The sequence below is a fragment of the Cololabis saira genome, chromosome 12 (genome assembly GCF_033807715.1).
Source record: "Cololabis saira isolate AMF1-May2022 chromosome 12, fColSai1.1, whole genome shotgun sequence".
NCBI classification, from domain to species: domain Eukaryota; kingdom Metazoa; phylum Chordata; class Actinopteri; order Beloniformes; family Belonidae; genus Cololabis; species Cololabis saira.
The window spans coordinates 25913022-25939781 of NC_084598.1; the positions used below are offsets into that span (position 1 = coordinate 25913022).

At 40.0% G+C, this 26760-nt stretch overlaps 2 protein-coding genes across 3 annotated transcripts; one reads left to right on the top strand and one right to left on the bottom strand.

Moving 5' to 3' along the window:
• The first annotated feature begins 206 nt into the window (after positions 1–206).
• avpr2aa (arginine vasopressin receptor 2a, duplicate a) lies at positions 207–17909 on the top strand. 2 transcript variants are annotated; one of them, XM_061736209.1, is made up of 7 exons: positions 207–489; positions 1352–1408; positions 8023–8402; positions 11541–11624; positions 11841–11987; positions 12923–13481; positions 14601–17909. In XM_061736209.1, exons 3-7 carry the CDS (start codon positions 8025–8027, stop codon positions 14798–14800), a joined length of 1368 nt encoding a protein of 455 aa, XP_061592193.1. In that variant the 5' UTR covers positions 207–489; positions 1352–1408; positions 8023–8024; the 3' UTR covers positions 14801–17909. The 2 variants fall into 2 exon arrangements, with proteins under 2 accessions (XP_061592193.1, XP_061592192.1); XM_061736208.1 differs by having other exon boundaries at positions 11379–11624; positions 14601–17908.
• A 2831-nt stretch (positions 17910–20740) lies between these two features.
• ssr4 (signal sequence receptor, delta) lies at positions 20741–26531 on the bottom strand. The gene is made up of 6 exons (XM_061736211.1): positions 26357–26531; positions 26059–26177; positions 25905–25979; positions 22174–22263; positions 22002–22067; positions 20741–21344 (listed from the first exon to the last, which is right to left on the bottom strand). Exons 1-6 carry the CDS (start codon positions 26406–26408, stop codon positions 21240–21242), a joined length of 507 nt encoding a protein of 168 aa, XP_061592195.1. The 5' UTR covers positions 26409–26531; the 3' UTR covers positions 20741–21239.
• Between the last annotated feature and the right edge of the window lie 229 nt (positions 26532–26760).

Below are 26760 nucleotides of genomic sequence, written 5' to 3' on the forward strand. Positions count from 1 at the left end.
CTCTGGGCCTCTGCTTGTCACAGTTTCTCCGGCACACTCTTCATAGGTATATGTAACATCCTCCTTGTACACTTCTAGCAGCAGGCTCCACCCTCTGGCCTAGAGGACAGGCTGGTTGAACCAGGAGGAGGAGATAACCCAGGAGGGAGGGGTGGGGGAGCAGACGTATACTGAAATTCATTTCTGCTCCTGGTGTTGGAGGCACAGCACACTGCAAAAGCATACTGTGAGGACCAGAAACACACGTGGCCATGAATGGATTACTCTCAAAGACCAATGTGAACGGATTTGCACAGACCTGACAGAACTTCTGTGTAGTACTGATTTAAGGACAAAGTTGCCAGGCTGTTTTTTTCCTGCCGTGACAGATTCATTCAGGAGCCCCCTGAAATGCTGAATGGAGAGACATGGATTGGCAACACTGATGTGAATATTTGGGGCTAAATTTGACCTCTTCTTAAACAGCAGCACTACGTTAGTAGAACATAAGTAAGTAAAACTATTTCATTTGTCAGTTGTAATTACTCTAATGACAAATAATGATACATTTTACATTATAATTACATTATATTTCTACAGCTACCAATTCCTCACCAGTTTGGGAGTTACTGGGAAACAATTGTGAATTTTTATCAGACCAGTTTTCTGAGACGTCTTCATATTGTATTTGCACCTCAGGTGCTGTATGCACCCGCTTGTTGGTTATCTGCGTTTATGCAGTTGATTCTCATCCAGCGTTAGAGCTATGCTTAATCTTTTCCCCATTTATATGTTTAACTTTAGTTTCCTAAAATTCTCAAATAAAATAATTGTTTTCTTAGTTAAACAAAGAGGAAAAATAGAAAGAAACAGTAAATCCCACTTAGACAACGTATCTATGAGTAGAAAACATTTTTCTTGATAATGCTTATATTTGCGTATATTTGAACCTGAGCTATGCAGTCATTTTAACTCATTTACTTTTTTTAAACAATGAATGCTGGTTATACATTAAAATGTGGTCCTTACATGCAAAATATTGCTTTAATGCTAGAACTCTACATTAAGCTTATTTTTCAAATAGTATAATTTAAACTTAAAGTAACAGTACTAAATTGCATGCTTTCCCCTCATCTTTCAGCCCTCGTTTCAATGTATGCAACATTCTACTTAAAAAATAGCATTTTAGGTAAAAATGACTGTACGTGTTTGGTGCATTTAATTGCAGCACTTGACTCAGAATGTGGTCCTCTACAATTTTTCTTTGACTAAAAAAAGCGTAATTAAGTTGTCAGGTCATTAACGTGATTCACTCTTGCATGAAATATTAATGGACTGTAATGATGAGGCCTCCTGACACTTTGTCCCACAGCAAAACAGAGACAAGAAGGCCACACATTACAAAAGTCTACAATGCACTGACAACAAGGTAAGTAGCAGTCAAACTCTTTTTTTTTGTGCATGCGTATGTAGTTTGACTGTCGCTCTCTTTGAGGAAGTGAGTGTGCTGCTTATATTTTATTAGTCCATCTGTAAATGACTGAAGAGATGAGTGTGTATGGCATATGCTCAAGTGTGTGTTGTCAAAACGTATACATTTGCTGCATAAATTTTGCAGAATATTAACGTAACAGAGCAGATCATTATAAAGCAATGTACTTCGTGGTGGTGAGGCAATAATACAAAGATTTTCTCCTGTAGATCTTGTACGTTTACACCACAAACATTTAATATGAATGTATCAATCAAAGAAACATCTCTGGCCTGTCAGTTACAGTAAATCAACAAACTGCTTTTTATCAGCGACAGAGAAAGGCAGGGAAGCTGACATTCCTTGAGACGGGCGTTTTAAACTAACTCACTTTCTTTTGAAGATCGTTATCTATAATATACAAAAAAAGCAACTTACTTGATCGTAGCCTCTCCTAGTGAAAACAAGCATTGTCATTATCATTATTTATGTTATCACAGTAATTTTAGATGGTTTCTAACAGCAAATAATCTCATCATGTGGTCTAGATCTGACTATGTCAGCTGCAAACCTCCAGGCCTGTTCTGGTATTAATGGACCACATTCTTAATGGTAACACTGCAGCCAGCTTTCTCTTCTGCAAGAGACTCTGAATTTTGCATCAGCTGTGTGACATCCTGCTTTGTGTAGGGCTCCGGTTTGTTGGGAGTGTGCAAGTTAATGATACATAACAAGGAAAACAGTCAGCGGTCTTATGAACGGGCGTTATCAGGAGCGATAACAGGACTTGGACCTTCTTCAACATCAGACCTTCTGAATTTGGCCCGTGGGCTTGCATATGAAAACAAAATCACTGTTGTGTTTGTGAATACAAAACTCAAACAAGACCACAACATGACCGAAATGTGGGCAAGAGATGACTTTATTACCAAATGCAATGAGGTGTGGCTCCCCTATGATTAACGTTTAATGCGTTGTTTAGGAAACAGTGCAGAAGGCTGTGATGGAGACCACAGTCTTAGTGGCACATACTAACAAATAAATCATGGAGAGGGAGTTGGGAATCTGATTTTAAATTAGTACAGCGGGCACTCACTGGAAATTGAAATGCATAAATATGTACAGAGTATCCAGATGTCGCTGAAGTGAGTCATTCAAGTAAATTTATGCTCCATGTGTGCATGCTTGTACGGATCTAATTTGCTGATATGTGGAAAATCAGAGAAGAAAGTATGATAGTGGAGGCTTTGCCAGGAAGATGCATGTACGCTGGTAGCATCACATGACTAAACCAAGACATGTTTTGTAACTATCTATCAATTAAAGTTCAAATACTCCTGATATTATGAAGGACAGAGTGTTACAATACACATTGATATGCTTGTTTCATTTATTCAGTCTCATTAAGATTGGATGCTGATTGGACCAGACCATTTTAATCATGTTTCCTGCAGTTAGTTAATGGGGATGATTTGTAAAATAAAAACATGAACTAATAGGCGCATCAGAGGCAGTTTCCTCACAGAAACTTTGATCTTTGATGATAGGGAGCTGTGCGTTGTCTAGGCAAAAAGGAGAGAATGCGATGGAGTTGATAAAAATAACAGATGAGGGAAGAAATGGGAAAAAAAAAACAGATTAACGGGGATAATTTGCAATGTGTTGTTTTGGTTGACGCTGGGGCTGCTAATGAGGACTGAGAGGTCCTCATCGATCAAACTGAATCAGATCTGGTCAACGGAAACTAATCCTGGGACTGACAAGTCCAATCAAGACAGGCCGGAAAGTGATTGATCTTTAATTATGTTTGGATTACAGCACGTAGTGTGGAAGCACCTGAGTTTTGCCTACTGGGAAAACATCTAACCTTCAAGGAACATAGCAAGGCTTTGCATGGTTGAGCCCATTATTACAAATCCCTTTTTTTCTTTACATAACCAAACAGTCCTTTCTTTGTTTAAATATATACACTTAAAATTCCAAGCATTCTTTATTATTATGAATTTTAAAAGTTGAGTCTCTCTGTATAATACAAATGAAAAAGAAAAAAAAACATATTGTCATGTTGCTTTGCCCATCAGTTATTTTCTGAAAAAAGGGGGGAAAAAAAGGCAATGAGTTGTGACAAGTTGGGGCAAGAGAACCTTTACACCTTGGTTTCATCACCTTAGTAAGTAACAGTTCCTGCTCTTTTGAAAGCTAAATGTTTGCATTCTTGCTTAATACAGGATTTTAGCTGCTCACCAGTAAGATAAGCAAATATGTACAAAATAGCTGGATCACTAAAGTCACCGTTAAAACAAGAGAAAAAGTTGTTAAAGAGTTCATGCATGGCAAAGCAGATGTATGTATCTTGTTTCTGTGTGTGTGTGTGTGTGTGTGTGTGTGTGTGTGTGTGTGTGTGTGTGTGTGTGTGTGTGTATGTGTGTGTGTGTGTGTGTGTGTGTGTGTGTGTGTGTGTGTGAGGTCTGAAGAACTGCCCAGTGTTTGCTCAGCCATGTCCATTTATTACAGGTTACTCAGAATCTTTTTTATGACATAAAGGACTGTAGGTGATGACATCGTCAAATCCTGGGCAAAACAACTTTTTACAAATCTGTATTTTATAAATACTCTTGTAATGAATTAGATTATACAGTAATTTGATTGAGCTGGAAGATGAATAATGGTTCGTAAGGATTTTTACTGAACTGTATCATAATTGAATTTTAAACTGAACTGAATTGAATTGGATTGAATTGAACTTGTCTTCTTCCTCCCTGAGTGACAGTCTTTATGAACCAGCTCTATATGGATTTAAATTAATCTCTCATTCACTTGAACCCAAGACAGGCCGTCCAAGTTCCTGCGGATGTTATTATTATCATCATCATCATTATTATTTGTATATAAATAACAGCATAGACATGGTCCAAAAATATTTATCCATTTTCTATATCTACTTCATCCTGTTCAGAATTAAAATTGCCTCATTTTCAAGTAATTTTGACAAAATATTGTGGTGATAATTATTTTCACTTCCTAATGTGTCTCCTTTAAAATATAACATGTTTCAAATGATTTAAGAGAACCAACAATTACCAGTTAGGATCTATAGCTGGAACACCATGTAGTTCTTTTTTTTTCAAGAGGAAGATCAAACATGTGTATACAACTTGAAAAGACTACTGAAAGTTGAAAAAAATATGAGTTATTGGTGGCTATAATCTTTTTATGCACTTGAACTACTTGTGTCTGTCATTCCTGAGGCATCGAGAGCTTGAGCCCCCATGTGCGGTAAAGCAATATAAGAAGGAAAGGACATGGACATGGATAGTTATACACCATCTTCCCTCTGGGGAGGGAAGACCAAAGGGGTTGGGGGAAATTCTGACTCCATCATTAATCAGACTGAAAGCTTTAAAGTAAAGAGAGGATGTGATGCAGTGGACGAACTACTAGAAGCAGTGTTTACAGTCAGTGAGGCAGAGAGATGGGAAATTTGTTCTTTACATCGAGTCCATCGGACTATATATCGATGTGTTTTGAAATACATTGAACAGAATCCCACTGAGAGGAAGTTCCTCAGTTTAAGTGTTTCCTTCCCATATGTGGGAAACATCAGCGCCCTGTTTTGAGCTGCACTCAGGCTCCTGTGCTGCAGTTAAGCCGCTGACAAATTTGACAACAATTTGACTTGAGTTCTGGCATGCACAAGCAGAGCGAAGAGGCCTGGAGCGTTTAGGGAAAATACATCACGTACTCCATGAATTCAGGAAAGCAGGACAGGAAATAATATGATACACAGATCGCCTAAACTTACCACTGTCATGCACAGTTTTTGATGTCATATGATCAACAGAAAAATGCTGACACCATTGCTGTGGTTCTGGGAATAAATTATTTCATTTCATTTCACATCATGCAGTTTGGTTATAGTGTTTGACATCACTGTAATGCTCTAAATTCCCATGTGTAGCCCTCTATTATGCCTCATCTGCACGGAGGGATACACGAAAGGAGTTAAAGTCAGATATTAGTCACATGGGATGAAATACATAATGAGATTATTTAGAGGTAATGAACAATCACAGACTCTTCCGATGAATTGTGCTGTAATAACACAGGAGATGCCCACAAAGACAAGGCTGAGAGATTCCAGCTTGCAAAAGGGCCTCGCTGTACCCCAAATAACTAACCTCTAATTAACGCAAAACTAATAAACAGGTAATAGGAGGGAATGTCACATGACTTTGATCCATATGACTTCTGAATAAGGCTAAATATTGAAGGAAAAATGTCAAAACATGGTGCAATAGGAGGGACTCGGCCAAACCAAAAGAATGTTTGTCTGTCTACTGAGCATGGACGGTAATTTCATTTTGTTGTTTGGAGGTGGGAGATGAGAGCAATAAAAAGAAGGGAAAAAGAGTCAAGAGCAAATGCCAAGGAGGATAGTGTTGTTTTCACCGTCTAGTTTGCTCCTGACTTGCGCTTGAAGTCAGGAATTTCCTCTTCGAGTCTGTCTCTTCCACCTGGTCAGGGTTTGTCCTAGAATGGATTATGCACATTTTTTTGTTAAATTTCAAAACAATGTCACAAAATGACAACAACCTTAGAGCTTATGCCACAGGGGGAAAAAGCCTTCCATACTGATGACTTGCTCTGTCGGATCACGTCAGAGAAATTCAGTTATAGTCCACAAAAGATGATGTTTTTTGCATGAAAGGCAAGTTTAAGTCAACTTAGCTCACGGCAGGCCTCTGTGAACTAAACCACAACAAGGACTCAGAGGACTGTGCTGTCCTTTCATCTTACAAACTAACAGATTGAATCATCTGCTGCACTTCTGCTTAAATCTGCTGTCTTCCATCCTGAGCAAGCACGAGGTTACATTGGAGAGGGAAAAAACAGTCAGACTCAGTCACAGCCAAATTAGTCCAGACACCTCTACCTTTGAGACACAAACAAGACTAATGTTTATTGCAAAAATAACGTATTAATAATAAATTAACTAAGCTCTCCTAACTACAGGCGCCATTAAGAAGAAGCTGGCTCCACAACAGAGCCTGGTGACACAAGCCTCTGCCTTCATTTCTATTTCTGAATTCTCTTTAAAATACCATCTTATCAGTCTTGATTACGATGATATTTTGAGATAAAATCTCACCATCCCCCAAGAGGACCAGGTGACCTGGTCAATCATGCGTTTAGTCCCCTTGCAAAGCCTTGCATAAATCTTGTGTATTATCAGCCGAGCTATCTTGCGCAGCCATCTGTGAGTGTGGTATTACCGACAAATTGGTCATTAGATGTCTGTGCAGTAGTGGGAACAACCTGTTAATTGGTTATTAGTCACACTTGATTGTTCAATCGTCACAGTATTTCGTTTCTTATTTTAGACATGAACAAATTCTAGGCAGCCCTCGAGTACAAGACTTGCGTCTAACCACCCCTTGCACAAAAGTCTAAATAATTCTCCAGTAATGCGTCTGGCAAGTCAAACTCTGTGATAACTATTTACACATGTCTCTCTTTAGAGCTATTTTTGGCCACATCCTCTATCCTTACACGTATCATTTACAAATTACTATTATCGTAATTGTTATTTTTACCATTCATAGGCCCTTTACGACTTTATCACTCTTTCATCTCTCCCGTTTATGTTCACGGACCTTTCTGAGCTTGAGGTTTATTTGACAATAGTGCCCTCTGGAACCCATACTTCAGTTTCTCAGCTTGTCATCGAACTCCTATCAACCTTCTGTTCCGTCCAAGCACTTACTTTATTTAGAAGCAAAAACAAAAAAACTAAAATGAACAAAGATTTTATTGAGCATAAGTGCAAATGCTACAGGGGCAAGAAGAGCAAGAATGCCTAGATGCATGAGAGAAAGCTTCAGGGGGGAACATAATGAAGAGAAAACAGGAATGTAGGCGGTTCAGTATAGGACCAGAGCAATTATGAGTGCTGAGGAGAACGAGTAGGATTGGTGGAATGTAAGGGGAAACTGTCAGATAAACCTTGAGAACATCTGAAAATGAAAATAAACCACACTCAACTTGCGTCAGAAAGAATGGGGTGCTTTGAGGGATAGGCTGATTAGTTATTAAAAATAACAACAGCACTAAAGAACAACATTCACATGCAACGTAATTGGTACAGTTTCCTCCTTTCACTGTACTCTATAAAAGGTACTCACGAGGACCTTATTGTACGGTGTGAAGTGAAATAGTTACTGGTGCTACATCAACAAAGAGTGTTTGTGATGTATCCTTCCATCTTTGTGTATTTTTTATGAAAATTCCAGGCAGATCTGTTCAAAATAAGGAAAACACTGAAAATTAAATAACTTGGCAGACAAAAACAGACTAAATTAATAATGTGGTAATACACTCTGCTGATTAAGTCAACAACACATGAAGGATTTGTTTATGAAAAAGGCAAATAAATAAACCTGGATATACACAGTCTTATGAATTTGAACAAGTTCAACTCCTGGTGAGCATCCATGCACCAGGCACTGGTTTGATAAACTGTGAACATCAAAGTTACCAGCCTTCCAACGTTAACTCTTTCTCTTTGCTTGCAGGAATGGAAAGCATCAGCGTGGAAACAGACTGGGATGGGTTAGGCCTCTCCTCTCTGAGCGCCACAGGAGGAAACAACTTCTCCTCCTTGTTTGTGTCCGAGCAGAACTCATTCAACACGTCTCACGGTGGGGGATCCCTCTTTGGGCCCTTCGCTGCGAATAGCTCCAACACCACTCCGCATACCCTGCCCCAACCCAGGATAAGGGACCAGGGCTTGGCGCGGGCTGAGATCGCCGTTCTCGGGGTGGTGCTGGCGGTCACCACCCTTGGGAACAGCTTTGTGTTGTGGGTGCTTTTGAGGAGGAGAAAGCACAATGCACCGATGCACCTCTTCATGGTGAACCTGTGTGTGGCTGACCTGGTGGTGGCACTGTTTCAGGTCAGCTCATGAGTCCTGTTTCAAGCATTAGTGGGACATAAAGAATTTATAATTGTTTTCAAGCTTTTATTGTTTTAAACCAGTAAACAAAAAAAAACAAAAAAAAAAGAAGCAGTATCATCCCATTTGGAAAGTAACAGTGAGGAAAGGCTTTTTGTAGTCAGTAAAGATTTTACGGTCTTATTTAAAACAATGTTTTTCATTCTTTCAATGAAAGTCTTCCAGTTGAGCAAGCCTGCAGGGCTGGCCTGTACGCTTTCCTCCTTTGAGCTCTGCCAAAAGATTTGGGATGGTGTTTATGCTGGGGGGCTATAAGTCACGACTAAACCCTCCACCTGAATCTCTTGAAATAGATCATTTTACAGTATGAAGTGTATTTAAGATTGTTATCCTGTCAGACAAGCCATTCTTTCTCATTTTCCACCTATTTACGGGTCATGTCATCATTGACTTTTATATAGTCAATCCCGTTCTTCCTTCTATAACAGTTGGGGGCGTGTTCTCCGTCTCCCTGGTGACAGGACAAACCAAATGCATGATTTATCAACCCCTGTGTAGGTCTTAACAGTTGGAAGCATACTCACCGAGGCAGGAAACTAATTTTTCTAACATCAGTATAAGGAATCGCTTTCATAAATACGTCACGCTTGATATGAATATCTGAGGTTTCATAGGGAGCGTAGAAACTGAGACTTCAACAACCTGAAATGATATCATATCATTGTTTGAGTTATAGGCAGCTTCTCAGAGGAGCTGATTGTTAGGGGAATTCTCAAATAATATTTAAAAGAAATATGTTCTGCAACTTGCAAATGCTATGAACTCCTGTAGCACCTTTAACTACCCTGAGTTCCTCACTCACCCTCTCACACACATGCAACTCTTCCGACTAGAGGCCTATACCTACACCTATGTCGTCTACTAGCGGTATGCAGTGCATTTGTCACTGTAATAACACTCTGACAAGCATATTGGGGGAAAGGTGAGCCCAAGGACATTTTGACACACAAGAGACTAGAGATTTGACCTGCTGAACCAGAGGGGGGGAATGTCAGCTCTCCGGTTTGATCAGTGGCTACAATCCTAATTTATGTTGACTCAGCTCTTGTTTTTACACAGCAAAAGAAAGACTTTGAAGGAAAACCGTGGCTTTAAAACACAACACAACAATCATAAGATGAACAAAACCAACAGAGGCAGTATTCCAATGGTCTTAAAATATAATATAAATAGCAACAAAATAAAAAGAAAGTTATTTGATACAAAGGAACAAACAGATCTGAGAATTAAATATTGTTAAAAGAGATTTGTTTTGGTCTTAAAAGCATAGAAAGTGTCTCCTTCCATTATCCAAACTGAAACCCTGAAAATGAAACTCTTTCTCATTCTGGTCCTATACAATCTGGAAACAACAAGCAATCCCTCATACTGAGGGAGGAGTCCGTCTGTGGTGATGGGGAACAATAAGATTTTCAAATAAGACAATCTAAGCCATCAAGGACTTTATATGTGTGATGAGCAGGATTTTGAATTTCATTGGAAATGTCGCAAGCAGTCAAAGTAGGGAAACGAGAGCAATAGCAGACATCTCCCCAGTACTCAAAAATATTATGGATGAAGTATTTTTAAATCAAATTATATTTTTTCAGGGGAATGATTTGGTTGCTCAGCTGGCAATGCAATGGTGATGCAAAACTCCAGCCTGGATGGAGCTGTATTTCAGTGTCTTTAGGGATAAAATACTCCCAATTTTGGTAAGGTTATGCAGATGAAAGGCATCATAAAGTAAACATGTGAATTAAAAGACAAATCCTGCAGAAAAATTAGTCCAAGCTTCTTGCAAGAGTAAAGGAAACCAACGTAATGCCTTCCAGAGTCACTCTAAAGCTGAAGAGTGAATCTCTAGGATCTTTAGGGCCAGAAACAATTACATTAGTTTTGCTTAACAACATTACAGAGGCCTGAGATCCTTATTTTATGAAATAAAAAGCAGCATGAAAAGAAAGAAAAAAGAAAAGGAAGTTACACCCCTCTTAATCATAATGTTGAAAACAACGTCTCATCTTTAGATTTGTGCATTTTAGTCACTGTGCAGCTCGGTATAGTCCAAGCAAAGGGTGCTCGCATCTGCCTGCCAGATTTCCAGACAGAGCTTTTGTTAGGATAACAGATTTATGTAGATCCACAGTGCTATGGGTAATAATTCACCAAATAAAATCCACCATTTAAGTGAAATAATCTATGTAAGCTTGAAACCACTTTTTTAAAGTATGGGTGCAATGGTTAGTGTTGATGATTATTCTCAAGATTGAAATTATATCGATTGCAAAACATTGTATATTAATAGGGATCTAGTCTGTTTTGGCTTTTGTAATTTTGATTGTTCAGTGAATTTTTTTTTTTTTAATATGTGACATGAATATTATTTAAACAGGAGGTAAAAGCTATTTTGGGAGCTATTTTCAGGTGTAAATAAATACAAATTTGGTCTTTATGACAGAGGAAAGGTATATGATCCATTTTTATGTAATAGCTTATTAAGGTACCTTTTAGATATGAATGGGAGTCTGCAGCAGAGAGAGGGATAAACTATACCAGGCTTCAAAGGCAATATCTGAAATGTCACCAGACTTGTCCTTTAGCATTTCTGTTCCACTTTCCTCCGGGTCAAAGTACAAAAAACAATTCTTCACATTGTTGGGAGCCTACAGAAGCCCTAAAAGGTCATACATACATACATTTTATTTATTCTGTTTTCTCATGATAATGGGATAATTTTCCACAGGAAAATTGAGGAAATAAAATGTATGTATATATGACCCTTTATGGCTTCATAGGTTTTGTTCTTGAGATCTCAAATTAATTATCTCGTTATCACGGGAAAACTGAGGAATTATCTTGATATCACGAGAAAATGGAGGGCTTCCGTAGGGGAGCCACTTTTATTGATTCACTTTTTAAAATCTGTGTGTTCAGGTACTTCCCCAGCTAATATGGGACATAACAGAGAGGTTTCAGGGGCCTGACTTTCTCTGTCGATCCGTCAAGTACTTGCAAATTGTGGGGATGTTTGCTTCTTCCTATATGATTGTTGCCATGACGGTCGACCGCCACCATGCCATCTGCTGCCCATTGCAGGCTTATCGAGTTGGGGCAATGTCGAACTGGAACACCCCTGTTGTGGTGGCCTGGGGCCTGGCGCTAGTCCTCAGCATACCACAGGTAGGAGGGGTGAACACAAACACATGCACAACACACAATCACACAAAAACACATGGCGAAATAGGAAATGTGAGCTCAGCAGGCATCCACACCCTGGTTTCTAAAGCCACGCTCAAGATTCATAGCTATTTTTAGCTCTATGAGGTCAACAAGGTCCAGGTGAGGGAGGATTACCTTGTGGGTGTGTTGACCACCAGTTTTTGTTGTGTCTGTCAGATGTTCATCTTCTCTCGTTCGGAGGTGGCCCCCGGAGAGTTTGAATGCTGGGGTCACTTTGCTGAGCCGTGGGGGCTGAAGGCCTATGTCACCTGGATGACCGTGGCTGTGTTCCTACTGCCAGCTCTCATCATTACCATCTGTCAGGTAATACTGGTTCTACTGGCTCTGCGCTGCAGTGTTGTCACAGATTATTGATAACAGAATTACATACTCAAAGAAACATTTTCCAATGGGACATGTGGCACGAATGTAATGTGGGGTGCATGTGGCAGCCATTGTTCAGTAACCCCCGGGGTTTGGCAGTTGGTGTCATGTAGAGTCCAATGGTAGACAGCCACTCCAGTCCATCTCCCATCAATGCTGTTCTATTTAGGGAAAGATATTTCTAGGGTCCAGCTATTTCTTTTAATTAACGCAACACTTGGATGTCCTGCTGGGATGGCTGCAAGCTCTGAGAAGCTCCTGCCAAGAAGTGGAATGTACCAGATCACTGCCAAACTTAAAATCAATTGCAAATTTTGAATATTAAGTTTCAAATCAATATGCATATTTTCCTATTTTGAGTAAGATCAACAAAAACGAACGTTGGAAAAAATGAAAATAGAAAAAAATCATAACTAAGAAAGCTCTAACAGACTCAGCTGATTAAACCACTTGCATTATAACAGTATACCGATTGGTTATTGAAATTTATCATAAAGTTTTTTTTGTTGTTTTGTATTTTAACTACATTCTTCAATCTGGAGAAAACAAGCTGAAAAAGTTGACAGAAACAAAGACAAACCAGTTTTTCATGGTGTCTATTTTGTAAGAGAGGAAATAAATGCTTGTTGCTTACAGCTAATGACCACTGGTTTGTGGCTGGGGTCAGTTTAGTTTAATTCTCTGTGACGAAAAACAATCATCTGAATCGGAAACGTGTAAAGACATCAGTGATGGATTGGGTTGTTTTCATCTGGGATTTTCTAACACCCACTTCATCCTGTTCTGAGACATTGGACCGTCACAGGGCCGTATGGAGACGCATGAAAAGTCTTGTTTACCCACAATAATGTCTAATAAAAATGTTTAAATTCCAGATAAGAATCTTCCGGGAGATTCACAACAACATCTACCTGAAGTCAGAGCGGATGGTGATGGCTGAGTTGAAGAAGAGTGAAATCCTATTTCGGTTCCACAGCTTCAAGAAGGAGGATGAGCGGGCAAGGGACAGGGGGAAACAGGCGTCGGGAGGAGGGGGCAGGGATGTGAGAGGAGGACAACTCATCAAGAGTGTGAATAACAACCCTCACAATAACATCCATAACAACCAAGTGGGAGATTGTTATGATTACACACCATCTGCCCTTCAGTATAGCAGCTGCAGTGGTGAACACATGACGACAACCACCACATCACCACTGCAGCATCAAGTGCTGAGCAGCTCAGATTTCCAGGAGTCTTTCACCAACTCTCCACGCTGCTCCGTTGATCAAGTCCCTCCCCAACCTCCATCCTCTCCACCTCCAAGCATCAGCAAGGCCATGACCAAGACAGTGAGAATGACTCTGGTCATAGTGTTGGTCTATACCGTCTGCTGGTCTCCGTTCTTCATCGTCCAGCTGTGGGCAGCGTGGGATCCCAACCCTCCAGACCAAGGTCAGTCACAAACAATTTACTAGTGCAACAACACAACATCTATATATCTACAATACAATTAAACTCAAAAAGGGAAGAAAAAACAAACATCTTTGTGACAGATATTTAAAAAAAAAAAAAGATGGATTGATGTTCCTAAGCACAGTTAATCTGTTTATTTACCTTAAATGAACAAAGATTTTGCACTCCAGGCAGGAAAAACTTACGTGATTAGGTTTGGTTTATGACAGAAACCTCTAATCAGGACTATTGTCTACCTTTGTGAGTATGCACCGCTCATGACTCCAAGGATCATTCATTATTCTCACAATAGGCTCTTAGATGTGGTAACAGTGAATGAGAGTAGCTCCAAAAGCATATTTGTTTTTACCCACTACCAGCAACCCTGGATCACATCTCTCTAGCCTCTGCACATTTTGGCACACAAACAGCATCTGTTGATCTCTTTACTGGCACCTAATGACGAGGGGAGCAAAGGGGGCTAGTGTCGCCTTAAGTTGTGGCTGACAGCATGGACTGAATGATTTAAAGCTAAGTACAAATACCGGAGACCAGTAAATAACCTGTTTATATTCCCTGCTGATTCTGCAGCGCAGACAGATGTTGACATTTTATCAACAATGGTCCGCTGCCAGCGGCACGCACACACAGTCAAAATCACAAGTGAACACGTGAGACGAGGGAGAGAAGCTTGTCTGCACACATGGATGTACAGAGTGTACTTGCATTCATACCCATGAATGTGAATGAGTACTCACACTAGCCAGCAGCTCAACACACTAACACACGCAACTGTTTTTAATCAGCTTGTATTTAAAAATAATCAGTTTATCCTTCTCTTCTGTCCTCAATTGGCCAGAGTGATATGAATTTAGTTTTAGTTGTTGAATACGAGTAAAAGAAATTGAAAAGGGCAGACTGTCAGGTTTTGTGCCACTGGGATATTTGTAATCCTGCTCCTATTAAATACAGAAATAAATAGAAAAATAGTAATTGTAAATTATATCCAACCTATACTTATCTACATGCTTATGTTTGTTTTTTCGAGGAAAGGCGGGATCTGAACCGTAATCTGTAAAAGTAAAAGTGTGTTCATTTTCATGTATGTGTCCTCTGCAGGAGTGGCCTTCACTATCCTGATGCTGCTGGCCAGTCTGAACTCGTGCACAAATCCATGGATCTACACAGCTTTTTCTAGCAGCGTGTCCAGAGAACTTCAGAACCTCCTACACTGTCGCTCACGAATCGGCCGCCGGGGTTCCATGCACGACGACTCTACCACCACACACACCTCCACCGCCAAGGACAACCTCTACTGACACAGGCTGATGAGATGGAAGCAAACACACTGAGACATGCTCGATAATACATGGCTGAGTGCACACGCACTCATAGCAAGGACGTGCTGCCGCACACAAATCCACTGCTGCTGCTTGCATCTGCAGAATCATAGCTTGAGAACAGCCTGACTTCCGCCAGATGTTGAGAGCGATGAAGGACAGCTGTTCTGTCAGCAGTAGGCCTGTCTGTAATCACCTGTCTGCTCTTCCCCAGCAGTAAGGAAAGGTGTCATTGAAGATGTCAACACCATTTCCAGCCCATCATTTTAGTGAATCTGCAATGCAAAATGACCTGGAAAGAAAAGATATTTTCACCTCCGAAACATCGAAGGTGAAAATCAGCTGTGCAAGGATTCATATGATGTTAAAAAAAAGAGAGAGTGGGGGAGAAAGAATGAAATAGAAAACTGGATCTGCTCAGACATAGTACAGCACCAGGAATGCAAAGGGTGGATTGGATTAATGCCTTCAAGGCGTGCCTAATGCACAAAGCAGCACACAAAGCTATGGGTGTAGAGAAAACTGGGCAACGGGATGAGAAGAGAGAGACTGAAACATATGGAGACAGCCAGAGAGCTTGAGACAGCTGTTGCATTGAAAGTAGGGTATGTCTGGAGCGTTACAGCTGCAGGAAGGGTCCCGTGGAGGCTATATCTGAAATATAGTAATGTAAACAAACAGTGTCATATCTAGGACCATAGATCTTTGAAAGAAACTTCATATCGAGTTACTTTTCAAGGATTTGCTGGGAAAATGGACACAATCTCAGGAGATGGAGCAGTACAATGAAGACACATCTCAGCAAAAAGCTGGAATACTGCTTAACAGACAGATTAACAGACAGATTTTAAATGACTAAAGAAGAAACTACAGTGAGGAAGAAGGACACAAATGCGCAAACAGATTTTCTATAATCAAATGAGTTGCACTTGGTGCAAACATGCCATGCGAGGTACAATAAAGGACCTTCCCATCATGCCCTCACGGAAGTATGAAAGACAAACATGCTGAAGATACAGGAAGGAATCAAACATTCAGCAACATTCCTTGTTGAGCACCAATGATGTAAAGTGTATTTATTGTAAATGTAGGGCACATTGGATATTAATACATCTTGTGTAAGATAAAAATGAATGTAAATTATAGCTGTAAGTGTCAGTAGGAGAAAATGTCAAATGTAAAGCCAAAGATTTCCTTAAGCGTAGGAAGCAACACAGGTCTTAACAGTGGAAAATATACAAAGCTGTGACTGCATAACTATAAAGTGAAACTGCTGCATGTCAGTTAAATTATATCTGAGTAGCGAGCCGTGAAAATACTCCAGGTCAAAACCAAGTGCCTGCAATGCCTCCCTCTTCAAGTCACATCATCCATGTTATTCTTAGATAAAGCTACCATCAGAGCACAGTTCATATGATATGCTATATCCCCCCATGAGCCACTTATTTTACGTCTTATTTATTATTGTATAGAAGAAAATGCACATACACACATGTATATGTGAACAAATATATATATAAATATAATTACAGCTTCTGTTATCACCTTTCTGGTAACAGTTTTTACACTGCATTTTCATCTTTGTAAAGAGTACTGTATTATGCCCTCAGCTGCATGACAAACTTTCATGTTATTACTTTTTTATTATTATTATTTAAAGGTTTAAGTATGCAAAATAATGTAGATGTAATGAGTATATATATATATATATATATATATATATATATATATATATATATAAAGTGATTAGAATTTACTGTATTTTGTGAAACTATTCATTCATGAAGTTTCAGAAATGAACTCACACTGGACCCGTTCAAGACATTATTTGTTATTTTCTGAGAACAGTTTTATGTGAGTCTGTGAGACAATAATGGGATGCTTTCAAGGTGTCTCGGGAATACTCGCCAGGGTCGAAGGAGAGACCTCACCTTTTCCTCTGTGTACCCACGATGTTTGGGCTTCCAGCACGCCACCGTGCATTTGTTCCCCAGACACAGCCCCACTTTGATTGTCTGCCAAACAAAAGACTGCGGCAACGACAGTCTGTGTCTCACTTTGTTATATCAGGAAATAGATGACCTTCTCCCAAACATTCGGAGGATCCATGTATTTTTCCTTTGCCTGTCAGGAAGCTAGGGCGCGGAGGATGATTCTTCTGCGGATAAAGGGTCAGCCTTCAGATCCATTCAGCTTTTCAGATGGGAGAGGTCAAATGGAGTGGAACTGTGCATAATCTTTTATGTACGGTAAGAGTGAGCATTAAAAAGAGCCTCATAATCAATGTACTCTAATAGATTGACAATTTGCTGAAATAAATATCTCTATGATGTTTCACTCAACATAGATCCATCATTGCAGGGGATTTTCTTTTGACTCTGTCTCGTTTCCTGGGGACAGTTGCTCTTTTAAATGCAACTGCTGTCATCCCTTCCTTGTCATTTGACATTATAGAAGGTCCACATAGTGGGTTACAGGTTTGCAGTAATCACGTATGACAGTGTGGGTTAGTATTTGCTGTAATGTAATGCTCACGGCTGATGTCTGAGCTCAAGGTCACCTTTTGCGTAACAGGGTTTTCTTTCATGTCTGCGACTGTGACAGGTTATAAAACAATCAAATGACACCCCTCAGTTAGAGAAAAAAAGCATTTTATCTTCATATCCATTTAAGGTCAGCTAAGGAGTGCAACCAGCGGTGCTAAAGAACAACAGAGCCCTCCAACCTTGACCGCAGTTAGAATAAATCAGGCCTGAAGCCAGTAGCTTTACTGCAGGGAGAAATGTGTCTGAGTTGCTTAACTCAGAGACCTCTCCAAATTTCTGATGACAACCAAAGCTCCTGCAAAGCTCCTCCCAAGACAGTGGGAGGCACATCTGGCCCAGACGAACTTACACAACCCTGTTGGATGCAGTCATATTTTATAACCATGCAGACCAAAGGAAATATGATGATATTATCGTGTCTTTTCAAAAAGCCCCTTTTCCTTCATCCTATTTTCTCTCTTCCTCATTTTAACTTGACGCCTTTATAATTAGCATGTGATTTTTTTTTGTGTTATAAATAGCCATGTTTTCATTTTACATACAGTGATTTTGATTCAACACAAAAACCTCAAAGTAAATAAAATACAAAGTAACTGATTCAAACAAGCCATCCAAGGTAGCTTTTATTGGTTTCAGCCAGCTTGTTTTCATTACTTTCATGGTTGTTTTTGTACCTCAACAAGCCCCTGCATTTTTTTTGTTCATACAAACATGCACATGGACTTAGTTTGATAAAAACTACTTTTATAGGAAATTATTTAACATGCTTGAGAAATGATTTGTTGTAAACTCCAACTTATTTCACCATAAATGCATGTGCGACAGAAATGTTTCAATATCAGTTTAAATTCTAATGTGAAATGAGAGGTTTGATATGATAGAGATCATGACTATAGTGAGTAAAAATGTGCGTATCATTTTTTTTCCCATATATAGTTTGTTTTCAACTGGAAATTACATGGACAGACAAAGCGGATTAGAGCATGCCCAAGCTGGACAGAAAAAGATAATATAATGAAGAGAATGAAGAGAAAACACACACAGCTCATGACTGATTATTATTTCACTCTCTTCATACAGTTTTAGTTGAAGGGGGTCCACGTCTACGCGCCTCAACGCGGACGCACATCCATGAAAACAACCAGAACAATAACTGTTATTACAGCTAAGGAAGTGGAGGCATTCGGGGAAAACGGCGTGCGTTGTGGGTTATTCCACAGATCTGCGGTGCTACAATTTAGCTCAGTTAAACAAAAAGAGAAGTGAGAATATCAAGGAGAAAAAAAAAAGATGCCAGAGGCAGACTGTAGACAGAAAAAGTGTGACTCCATGTGAGAATCATTTGTGAGACGCCAGTTTCCACATCGCTGAATCCCACTAAGCCCATCACTGTCTGCCCCTGCAGCTGATGTTTTACACACCTCTGTCAAACCTACTTTACTCAGACATGCTCGGATTTTTCCACAGTTAGTTTTTCTTTTCTTTTCCAATAACTTCACAACTCAAATACCAGCACGTCGTGAAATGACCCGGTTCAGTGGGATTAACTGAAATATCTGAGAATCGTCTCATCATTCGGTTTTCCTGCAGCATCAAGGTTCATTACACACGGGAGCAGCTGATTTGTTGATCAAAGTGAGCTGCAGCCTGCTATTTAAAGCAAATAAATATTAAACGTGCTGCATTGAAAAACTATTTTTCAAGTAAAGAATCAAAACTCCCCAAAACTCTTTTTCCTTTGCTATTTTCTTTTTCACTTATTGATAGTAAAACCTTTTGTTAAAAAGGTAGCCTACCTCAAAATTACCTGCATATTCTGCACTATTTATCACAGATGACACTGTGTTATTCAGTAAAAATAGAAATGTGATTTAAGATCGTTTAAAATACTTTAGTATTAGTGTGTGAACCATTAATCCTGGAAAAAAAATAAGATCAAGATATTCCATTCCTCATCCACATGCGTGTTGGTTGGAGTTATCTACTCCAAACAAACACCGAGGATGAGGAAGAGTCTTATTTCAGCACTAATCCATTGGTCTTTAACTGTTTGCTTGTCTGTTCTATTTATATCCCACCATCCAGTCATCCCCGTCTTTCCACTGCGTATTAGTTCAGTCTTTGAGGTGGTGTTGGATTCAGTCCAGTTCCGATCTTGTCTGAATTGCGCACTTCGTCTCCTTGCACATCAGTGCCAGAATCCAGAATCCAAGTCGTGCTTATATGAAGGGTGTGTGTGGTGGGAAAGGCACGCAAACGTCAGGCATCTGAGAAACATCCTGTGCACTTTTGCGACATAAAATATTTATGAGGAGATCAAATTACTCAATGTACACTGCTTACATGTCACCCCAGAAGACCCGGTGAGAAATGCAGGCTTACGTGAGCGGAGCGGCAACAAAGTAGCACCGCCAAGTTTACACCAAACAAACTAGATCACGTCAACAAAGTTTTAAGCAGCAATTGATGCAACGATGCGGATGAAAGTTAAGGAAAAATAGATCACGCTGCTGCACACTATTTCTGCAGCCGTAAAAGTCATGCATGAATTTTGACAAACTTCAAACGGTGCGCAAAGCTGCCACAGTGTGTTCAATTAATTGCACTGCAGGTCAAAGGAAACCCAAGCAGCTTCAAAGGCTGTTTAATGAATTAAAACAAACTGCAAACCATGCTGTATTTATTTCTTGGTGCATCATCTTCTAGGATACTGCTATGCTTTGGGTATGCTGGGACGTTAATCTAATCTAGTCACAAAGACACTGTGATCTTGTGGTCTGGAGGAAACCTGCCAAGCTGGGCATTGGCTCCACTTACTTTCCTCTTTTTTGTCACATTAGGTCCTCTAAGTAATATCAGGGTCACGCTGTTGTTTCTGGCCAAAAGTGCTTATTGGATTATTTCAGCACCTATACCAGCATTTGCCATCTTGGCTGAATAAATTCTATTTACGCTGAACATTCATTTAATCCCAGATTTAAATTCACCATTAAAATTGTAAACACGTTAATGTTTTAAATCCAATAGATGAACCATGTCTTAAGTCAGTGGATAATGGTTTTAAATCATTGATATCTCAATATTGTGACCAAATTAAATATTTTTTTTTTTATCCCCCCACATGATCAAGCAGCCCTACAGATGGGGCGTATTTGCCTTTTTGATTGAATCTGTTTTTGAATGAAAATAGCAAAAGCAGCTCTGTATAACAATTTTCCATTGCTCTAACAATTAGTCTGTAAATGAATAAATCTGTTTGACTCAATCTATTACTTAACGAAGACAAGCTCAAGGAGCAACTACGTCAACTAGACACTTGACATTTAAAACTGGCAGCTGTTGCTAAGGAAAAAGAAATCACGAGTTTTCCACATTGTTTTTGGAAAAAAACTAATTTATACAGGAGCAGAACCAACATATTTAATTAGAACAGGATATTTATTTTCATTTTCTTGCAAGAGACAAGGGAATGAAGGCCTGTTCTGGCCTGCCAGCACAGTCATTTTAACTTCTTGTGCTTGGAACGCCCAACTTGGATATCTGCCCAAGTTTGCGTTTTTTGTTTCTCTCTTTATTATTAGTTCAGTCCAGGGTCATAGGTTTGACAATTTAAAAAAAAGAAGAAAAAACACAGCTAGGATGGCCTGCAGCTAAATTAATCGGAAAGTTGGCGAGCCTGATCAGATACAGTCTGAATTTAAAAAAAAAAAAGTAAAAAAAAGGACCGCCACGTTTGCTTTTTGATCCAAGTGCAGACCAAGATGCAGGATGGTGTTGATTCCCCTGCAACACTGGATGATGGACTGTTAGTCGAGCTCCACCACGATTCAGTCTTTAATGAACCAGTGTCCAAAAAGTGGGCGTAGATCAGTTTACGCTTGGATGGTGCTCTTGGCACTGAAGGCCATGTAATACAACAAGATACCAATTAGGGCAGCCACCACCTCCGTTGATACCCATGGGCCATTCCATGCTCCCTGTAGTGAGAAACATGGAGAAAAAAATAAAATAAATAAGATGTTAGCAGTAAAGGACACACATTTCAGATATACACTGCAGTGTCATTTGGTTTTTATGGTTAGTACTATGCTTAAAAAAACCTGAGAACTCATGTCTGAACAAACTGATTTATTTAATAGGAATGATATTAACTGAGTGCATCATCTCCCCCCATCAATGACATATATATCTGTGTATACACCTACACACACACACTTAGACTTTGTGGCAAAATATATAAATTAAATTAAAGACTCCTGGCAGAAAATATTAGTTATGTATCTCTGGCTTTGTTGTGAATAGAAGTTCAAAAATACTTGTGCCTTTTTTTTCCCCTGCTCTTATAATGATTAAGTAAGGATATTTAATCATTCAGCCATTACAGTGAGATATTTGGCTCAAAATGTCAATGATGAGAACTGCAAAACTGTAACAAGAGACTGAAGCAGTTGGTTGGGTTCAAGGATGTAAAGGTTTATAAAGACTGCAGAGTAAGACGATGATTTTCTATGGCTCTATCACTTCAAAAACATACACAAGGAATTCATGTGACTCAATAAAACTGATGCAAGATAAACATCAATAGCTGCTGCAATACAATAGTGAACCGTGACTATGAGTGCAGCAAGTCTCACCCTGTGGTCAATATTGACAGAGAAGAGAGGTTGGATGGAATTTACATCTTCATTGTTTCTCTGAGCCTGAAAAACAGAGATTAGATATGTTGCTCACATTAAAACATATACACTCAGGAAGATGGCAGAGTCTGTGAAGTCTAAGCTGTTCAGCTACATATGAAAAACTCACCTTGCGCAGGGCACTGTAGGACTCCTCATCAAAGAATTTGACCTGGTATGTTCCAGAGCTGGCCTGCTTGTGAGGAAGACTCCAGGACACCTGCAGGGAAGGGAGGCTTGTGTTGATAAATTGCATCTTTTTTTTTTCTTCCTAAGAGGTTTCGGTTGGGTATCTCACAGTCACACTCAAAGGAGAAGAAAGAGCAAATACTTGCTTTAACAATTAAACAAGTATTTTGCTTTTAAGCTCATGGACATCACTAATCAGTTGAGCTGACCACTGCACGAGCTCTACATTTAAAAATGTGCATAGTTTACATGCTTTAACATTTTTTTTAAAGTGAAAGCAAAGTCATTGTTTTGGCAGTCTCAGTGACATTCAGCACTCTCGCTGATGAGTCTCTCCTTCCACAGGCAGACTTTGGTCTGGGACAGATGTCTGTGCTCTTCCTTTGCTGTTAAGATAAGTTGGAGGGCTGCTCCAGACAGAAACTGCAGCAGGTGGATAACAGTTTTCTATACTGCTACACCAAGCACAAGGTTGTGGGGAGAAAAAACAAGGGTGACATTCACCAGCGTGGGTTGAAGGCAGGGGAACTGGCATCTGCCTAGAGACCAGAGACACAACTGAATGGCCCTGATCATCATCAAAAGAGTGACCTCGATAAGGGGTCTTATACACTAAACCAACATGAATAACCAGCAGGAATAACATGCTCTCTGGTGTGTATCTTCAAATTACCAATGACTGGACAAAGAGTATAGCAATTGAATACACAGCAATGAAAACATGCACTATGCTTGTGTGAGAGAACATAATGCAGAAGTTAACAATAGACTATACATTTTGAGTCAATGGTGGGTTACACACATTAAGCAACAAACAAACAAAACGACAGACAGATGTTGACCAATATTCCAGATGTTTCCAAAACTGCATGAGGCCACTGACATGCAGGGAGAGGAACATCTGGTTCAGTGGCTGAATCTAGCTTCTTCAACTGTGGAGGGCAAATAGCCAACACATTTACTGATTTACTGACAACACATTTAAGAGGAATTCCTTTTATCCTGGGATTCTTTTTTTTTTTTTTTTTTTTTTTTAATCATTGTACCGAGGAAATATCAATTGGTAAACTGTTTTCCAAACTGCAAGAGCGTGGTGTCCCACTTTACCTGATAAGGATCCTGCAGTTCTGGTACACACAACAGACCATGCAAGTCAGATGAGGCAGTGGTATATCTGCACCTTTTCATGTAACTAATGGGGTGAGACAGGGTGGCATTTTGTCACCTGTCCTCTTCAATATTTAGATGGATAATCTTTCCATGAAGATTAGTCAGTGCAAGACCAGATGTATGATAGGTGATAGTTTTATTAATCACCTCATATATGCTGATGACCTGGTCATCATGTCTCCATACAGTGCTGGGCTACAGCAACTGCTTAAAGTGTGCTCTAGCTATGGAGTCCAGTATGATATTGTGTTTAACCCTGAGAAGAGTGTTATTCTGATTGTTAAAGCTAAGGAGGATGGGTCACATCATAAATGAGGATCTATGTGATGATGACGACATCCAGCGTCAATGCTGTAAGCTCTATACTCAGGCCAATATGCTTACCCGTAGATTCCACATGTGCACAGCTGACGTTAAAGTAAATCTAGAGCCTATGTACACCTCTTTACACAGCTCACCTTTGGTGTAATTACACCACCGCCAAGCTAAAGAAGTTGCAGGTAGCAAATAATGATGCGTTCAGGATCCTCCTTAAGCTTCCAAGATGGACAAGTGCAAGCACTTTATTTGTTAATTGTTATGTCCCCACCTTCCATGCTCTGCCGAGGAATTTTATGTTTAAATTTATGTGTCGACTCCATGATTCAGAAAATTGTCTAATAACTGCACTCACTAACATCAAACGAAGTGATACAAGGCACACATCTGGACTATGGAAACATTGGAACAGATGTTTGCATGTATTTTAATGTGTGACCTGTAATTTTGTGTATTTTATATGGAACCTTTTGAGTCTGTAATAAAGTATTCATTCATTCATTCATTCATTCATTTCACTAACGTTATTTGTTCAACCCACTTCAGCATAAAGGGCAGGAAAAATAATCGGTTTGCTGCCCCCATCCTCTCTCCAGGAGATTTTTGAGCAGACAGTGATGAACCAAGGCCAAAAAGTCACTGCTGACCCAAACCATATCCTGCATAAGGGGTATTTGTTAATGCCTTCAGGCAGAAGATTCCTTCTTCTGCAACCTATGTGTAAATTGAACAGGCATACATTTTCATTTGTCCCACTATCAATCAAACTAGTGAACAGTAGGAGATGAACTGTGTGTGTGTGTGTGTGTGTGTGTGTGTGTGTGTGTGTGTGTGTGTGACGTGAGGAAAGAAATGTGCAATAATGTGTAGGTTTCTCTTGTGTAGTTCATTTGTGCAATAATGTGGACATTTGAGCAATAAGTTCAGTCGGGCTCTGTGCAATGATTTTTTTTCTTCTACTCAGGGGTATTGTGTAATAGGTTTTCTGGGAACTGGGAGTGGGAATTGATGCGTGTTAACTATAGTATGGTTTGATTGTATATGTGGGTAAAGACTTTGGGGTTATGTTTCCATGTTTATTGGAGTGTGATTGTCGCCTGTGCCTCTCGTGTCCGAGACAAATTTCTCCTAAGGGAGACAATAAAGATTCATCTTATCTCATATAAGTACATCAGTAAGCCTTAATTAACCAGTGGCTACACTGAGCCCATACCTGCATGCGCAGATTAATGCACAGGCTTCCCTAGGCTGCAGCCTAGGGGCCCCACGTGTGGAGGGGCCCTTGGATTGGTCAGACTTTTTTTTTTAATGTAAATAGGCTACATTTGTCGTTCTTCCGTTACAATGCTAGCCTACGGCGTAGGGGTACGCTGCGACGCACACCGTACGGCGCATGTCGGCGTGTACCTTACGGCGTAGGTTCTGCGTCGATTTAACGCGGAACCATAAATCAGCCTTTACAGCGGCAAATTGTCCGACAAGAAACTCAGTGGCGCTCAGAAACAAGCGCAGGGGGAGAAAGAAAAAAGGGACAAGCAATTATTAATGAAGATTCCAGAGCTAACATGGTATTTTAAGTCTGGTGGGTGACACACAGACATAAAAGAAGAAAAAACAAGCAGATGGCAACTGAACCGGACTGTGAGCAGTTGGGCCGTGACAGGTTCGGAGCAACAGACTTTTTGACTTTACCTGTTACCAATGCCAGTGGGGAGCGATCATTTTCAAAATTTGGACTTGTAAAGAATAAACTGAGATCCACAATGGGCCAAAACAGACTCAATCTCCTGTCTTTGATGAGCATTGAGAGTGATATTCTTAGAAAGCAGGATTTTACCAGCCTCATCAAAGACCTCTCATCCAGGAAAACAAGAAAGAGAGCCCTGTGAAGGTAAGTTGTGTTTATTTACTGGGCTGCAGTTCTGTTACATTGCTGCCACACACACACACACACACACACACACACACACACACACACACACACACACACACACACACACACACACACACACACACACAGCTTGCAGATTTACTTTAATGGCTTTCCGTAGTATTTTTGTTACAACTAAAGGCTGTTATAGTAAATTAGTGCTACTGCCATGTGCACTGTTACACATTGCACAAAATTATTTTAAATTAAAAAAGCCTAGGGGCCCATGACTACCTTAATCCTCCTCTGCATACCTGATATTTGCCAACATCCTGGCCTCTGGTCACCGGGAACTGCCTTCCATTGACATCAGCGTAGAGAGTCACACTCTGCAAGACAAAGGTGACGCTTCAGACACTCCGCGGTAGCAGTGATTTGTTTTAATGTGGATTAAAGGTGGATATTTACCTGTGCTCCGTTGGCACAGGTGAGGCTGAGCTCCACGATGAACACGGACTCGGAGGAGATGACGGCGTCATTCGTGGTGTAGGCCGACGGGGTGATGACTGGGTCTGTGCAGCTCTCCCCTGGCACCACAAACACACATTTGAGCTTCACTTTAAAAAAGAACTATGCCACTGATGCATCAATAAAGATATCGCATTCACAAACAGTTAAAAAACAAAAAAAGAGACAGATGACTATAACTGGTTAGCGTTTCAGGCTAATTGACCAAATAATGTCCTTTGGTTCTCCGCACACTTACCAGAACAGGCACTAACCACCAGCAGAGTCAGGAATGCGGCTATCCGGATCATTGTGGAGTCGGAGTCTAATCTTTTTTAACCGTTTCTGGGCTGTAGATACACTTTAGTGCAACTTTTACAATGAAACACGTCCACCTCAGCTCAACGCTAGAACACCTCTGCGCATGCGCTGCAATGACGTGGCCTGTAGTCCCGCATTGGATTCTGGGAAGCTAAAGGGCGATAGACACGTCATCTGAACAACAGTGTCTGTCATCTTTAAAGTAAAGAAAAACTACAAGTTGGTCTACTTTTCCGAAAGAGATATTAATTTAGGTTATGAAGAGAGTGAGAAACAACACAATTTTATTTTTCTGACTCCACTGATATCAATTCCATTCCAAATCTTCAAATCTACAAGAAA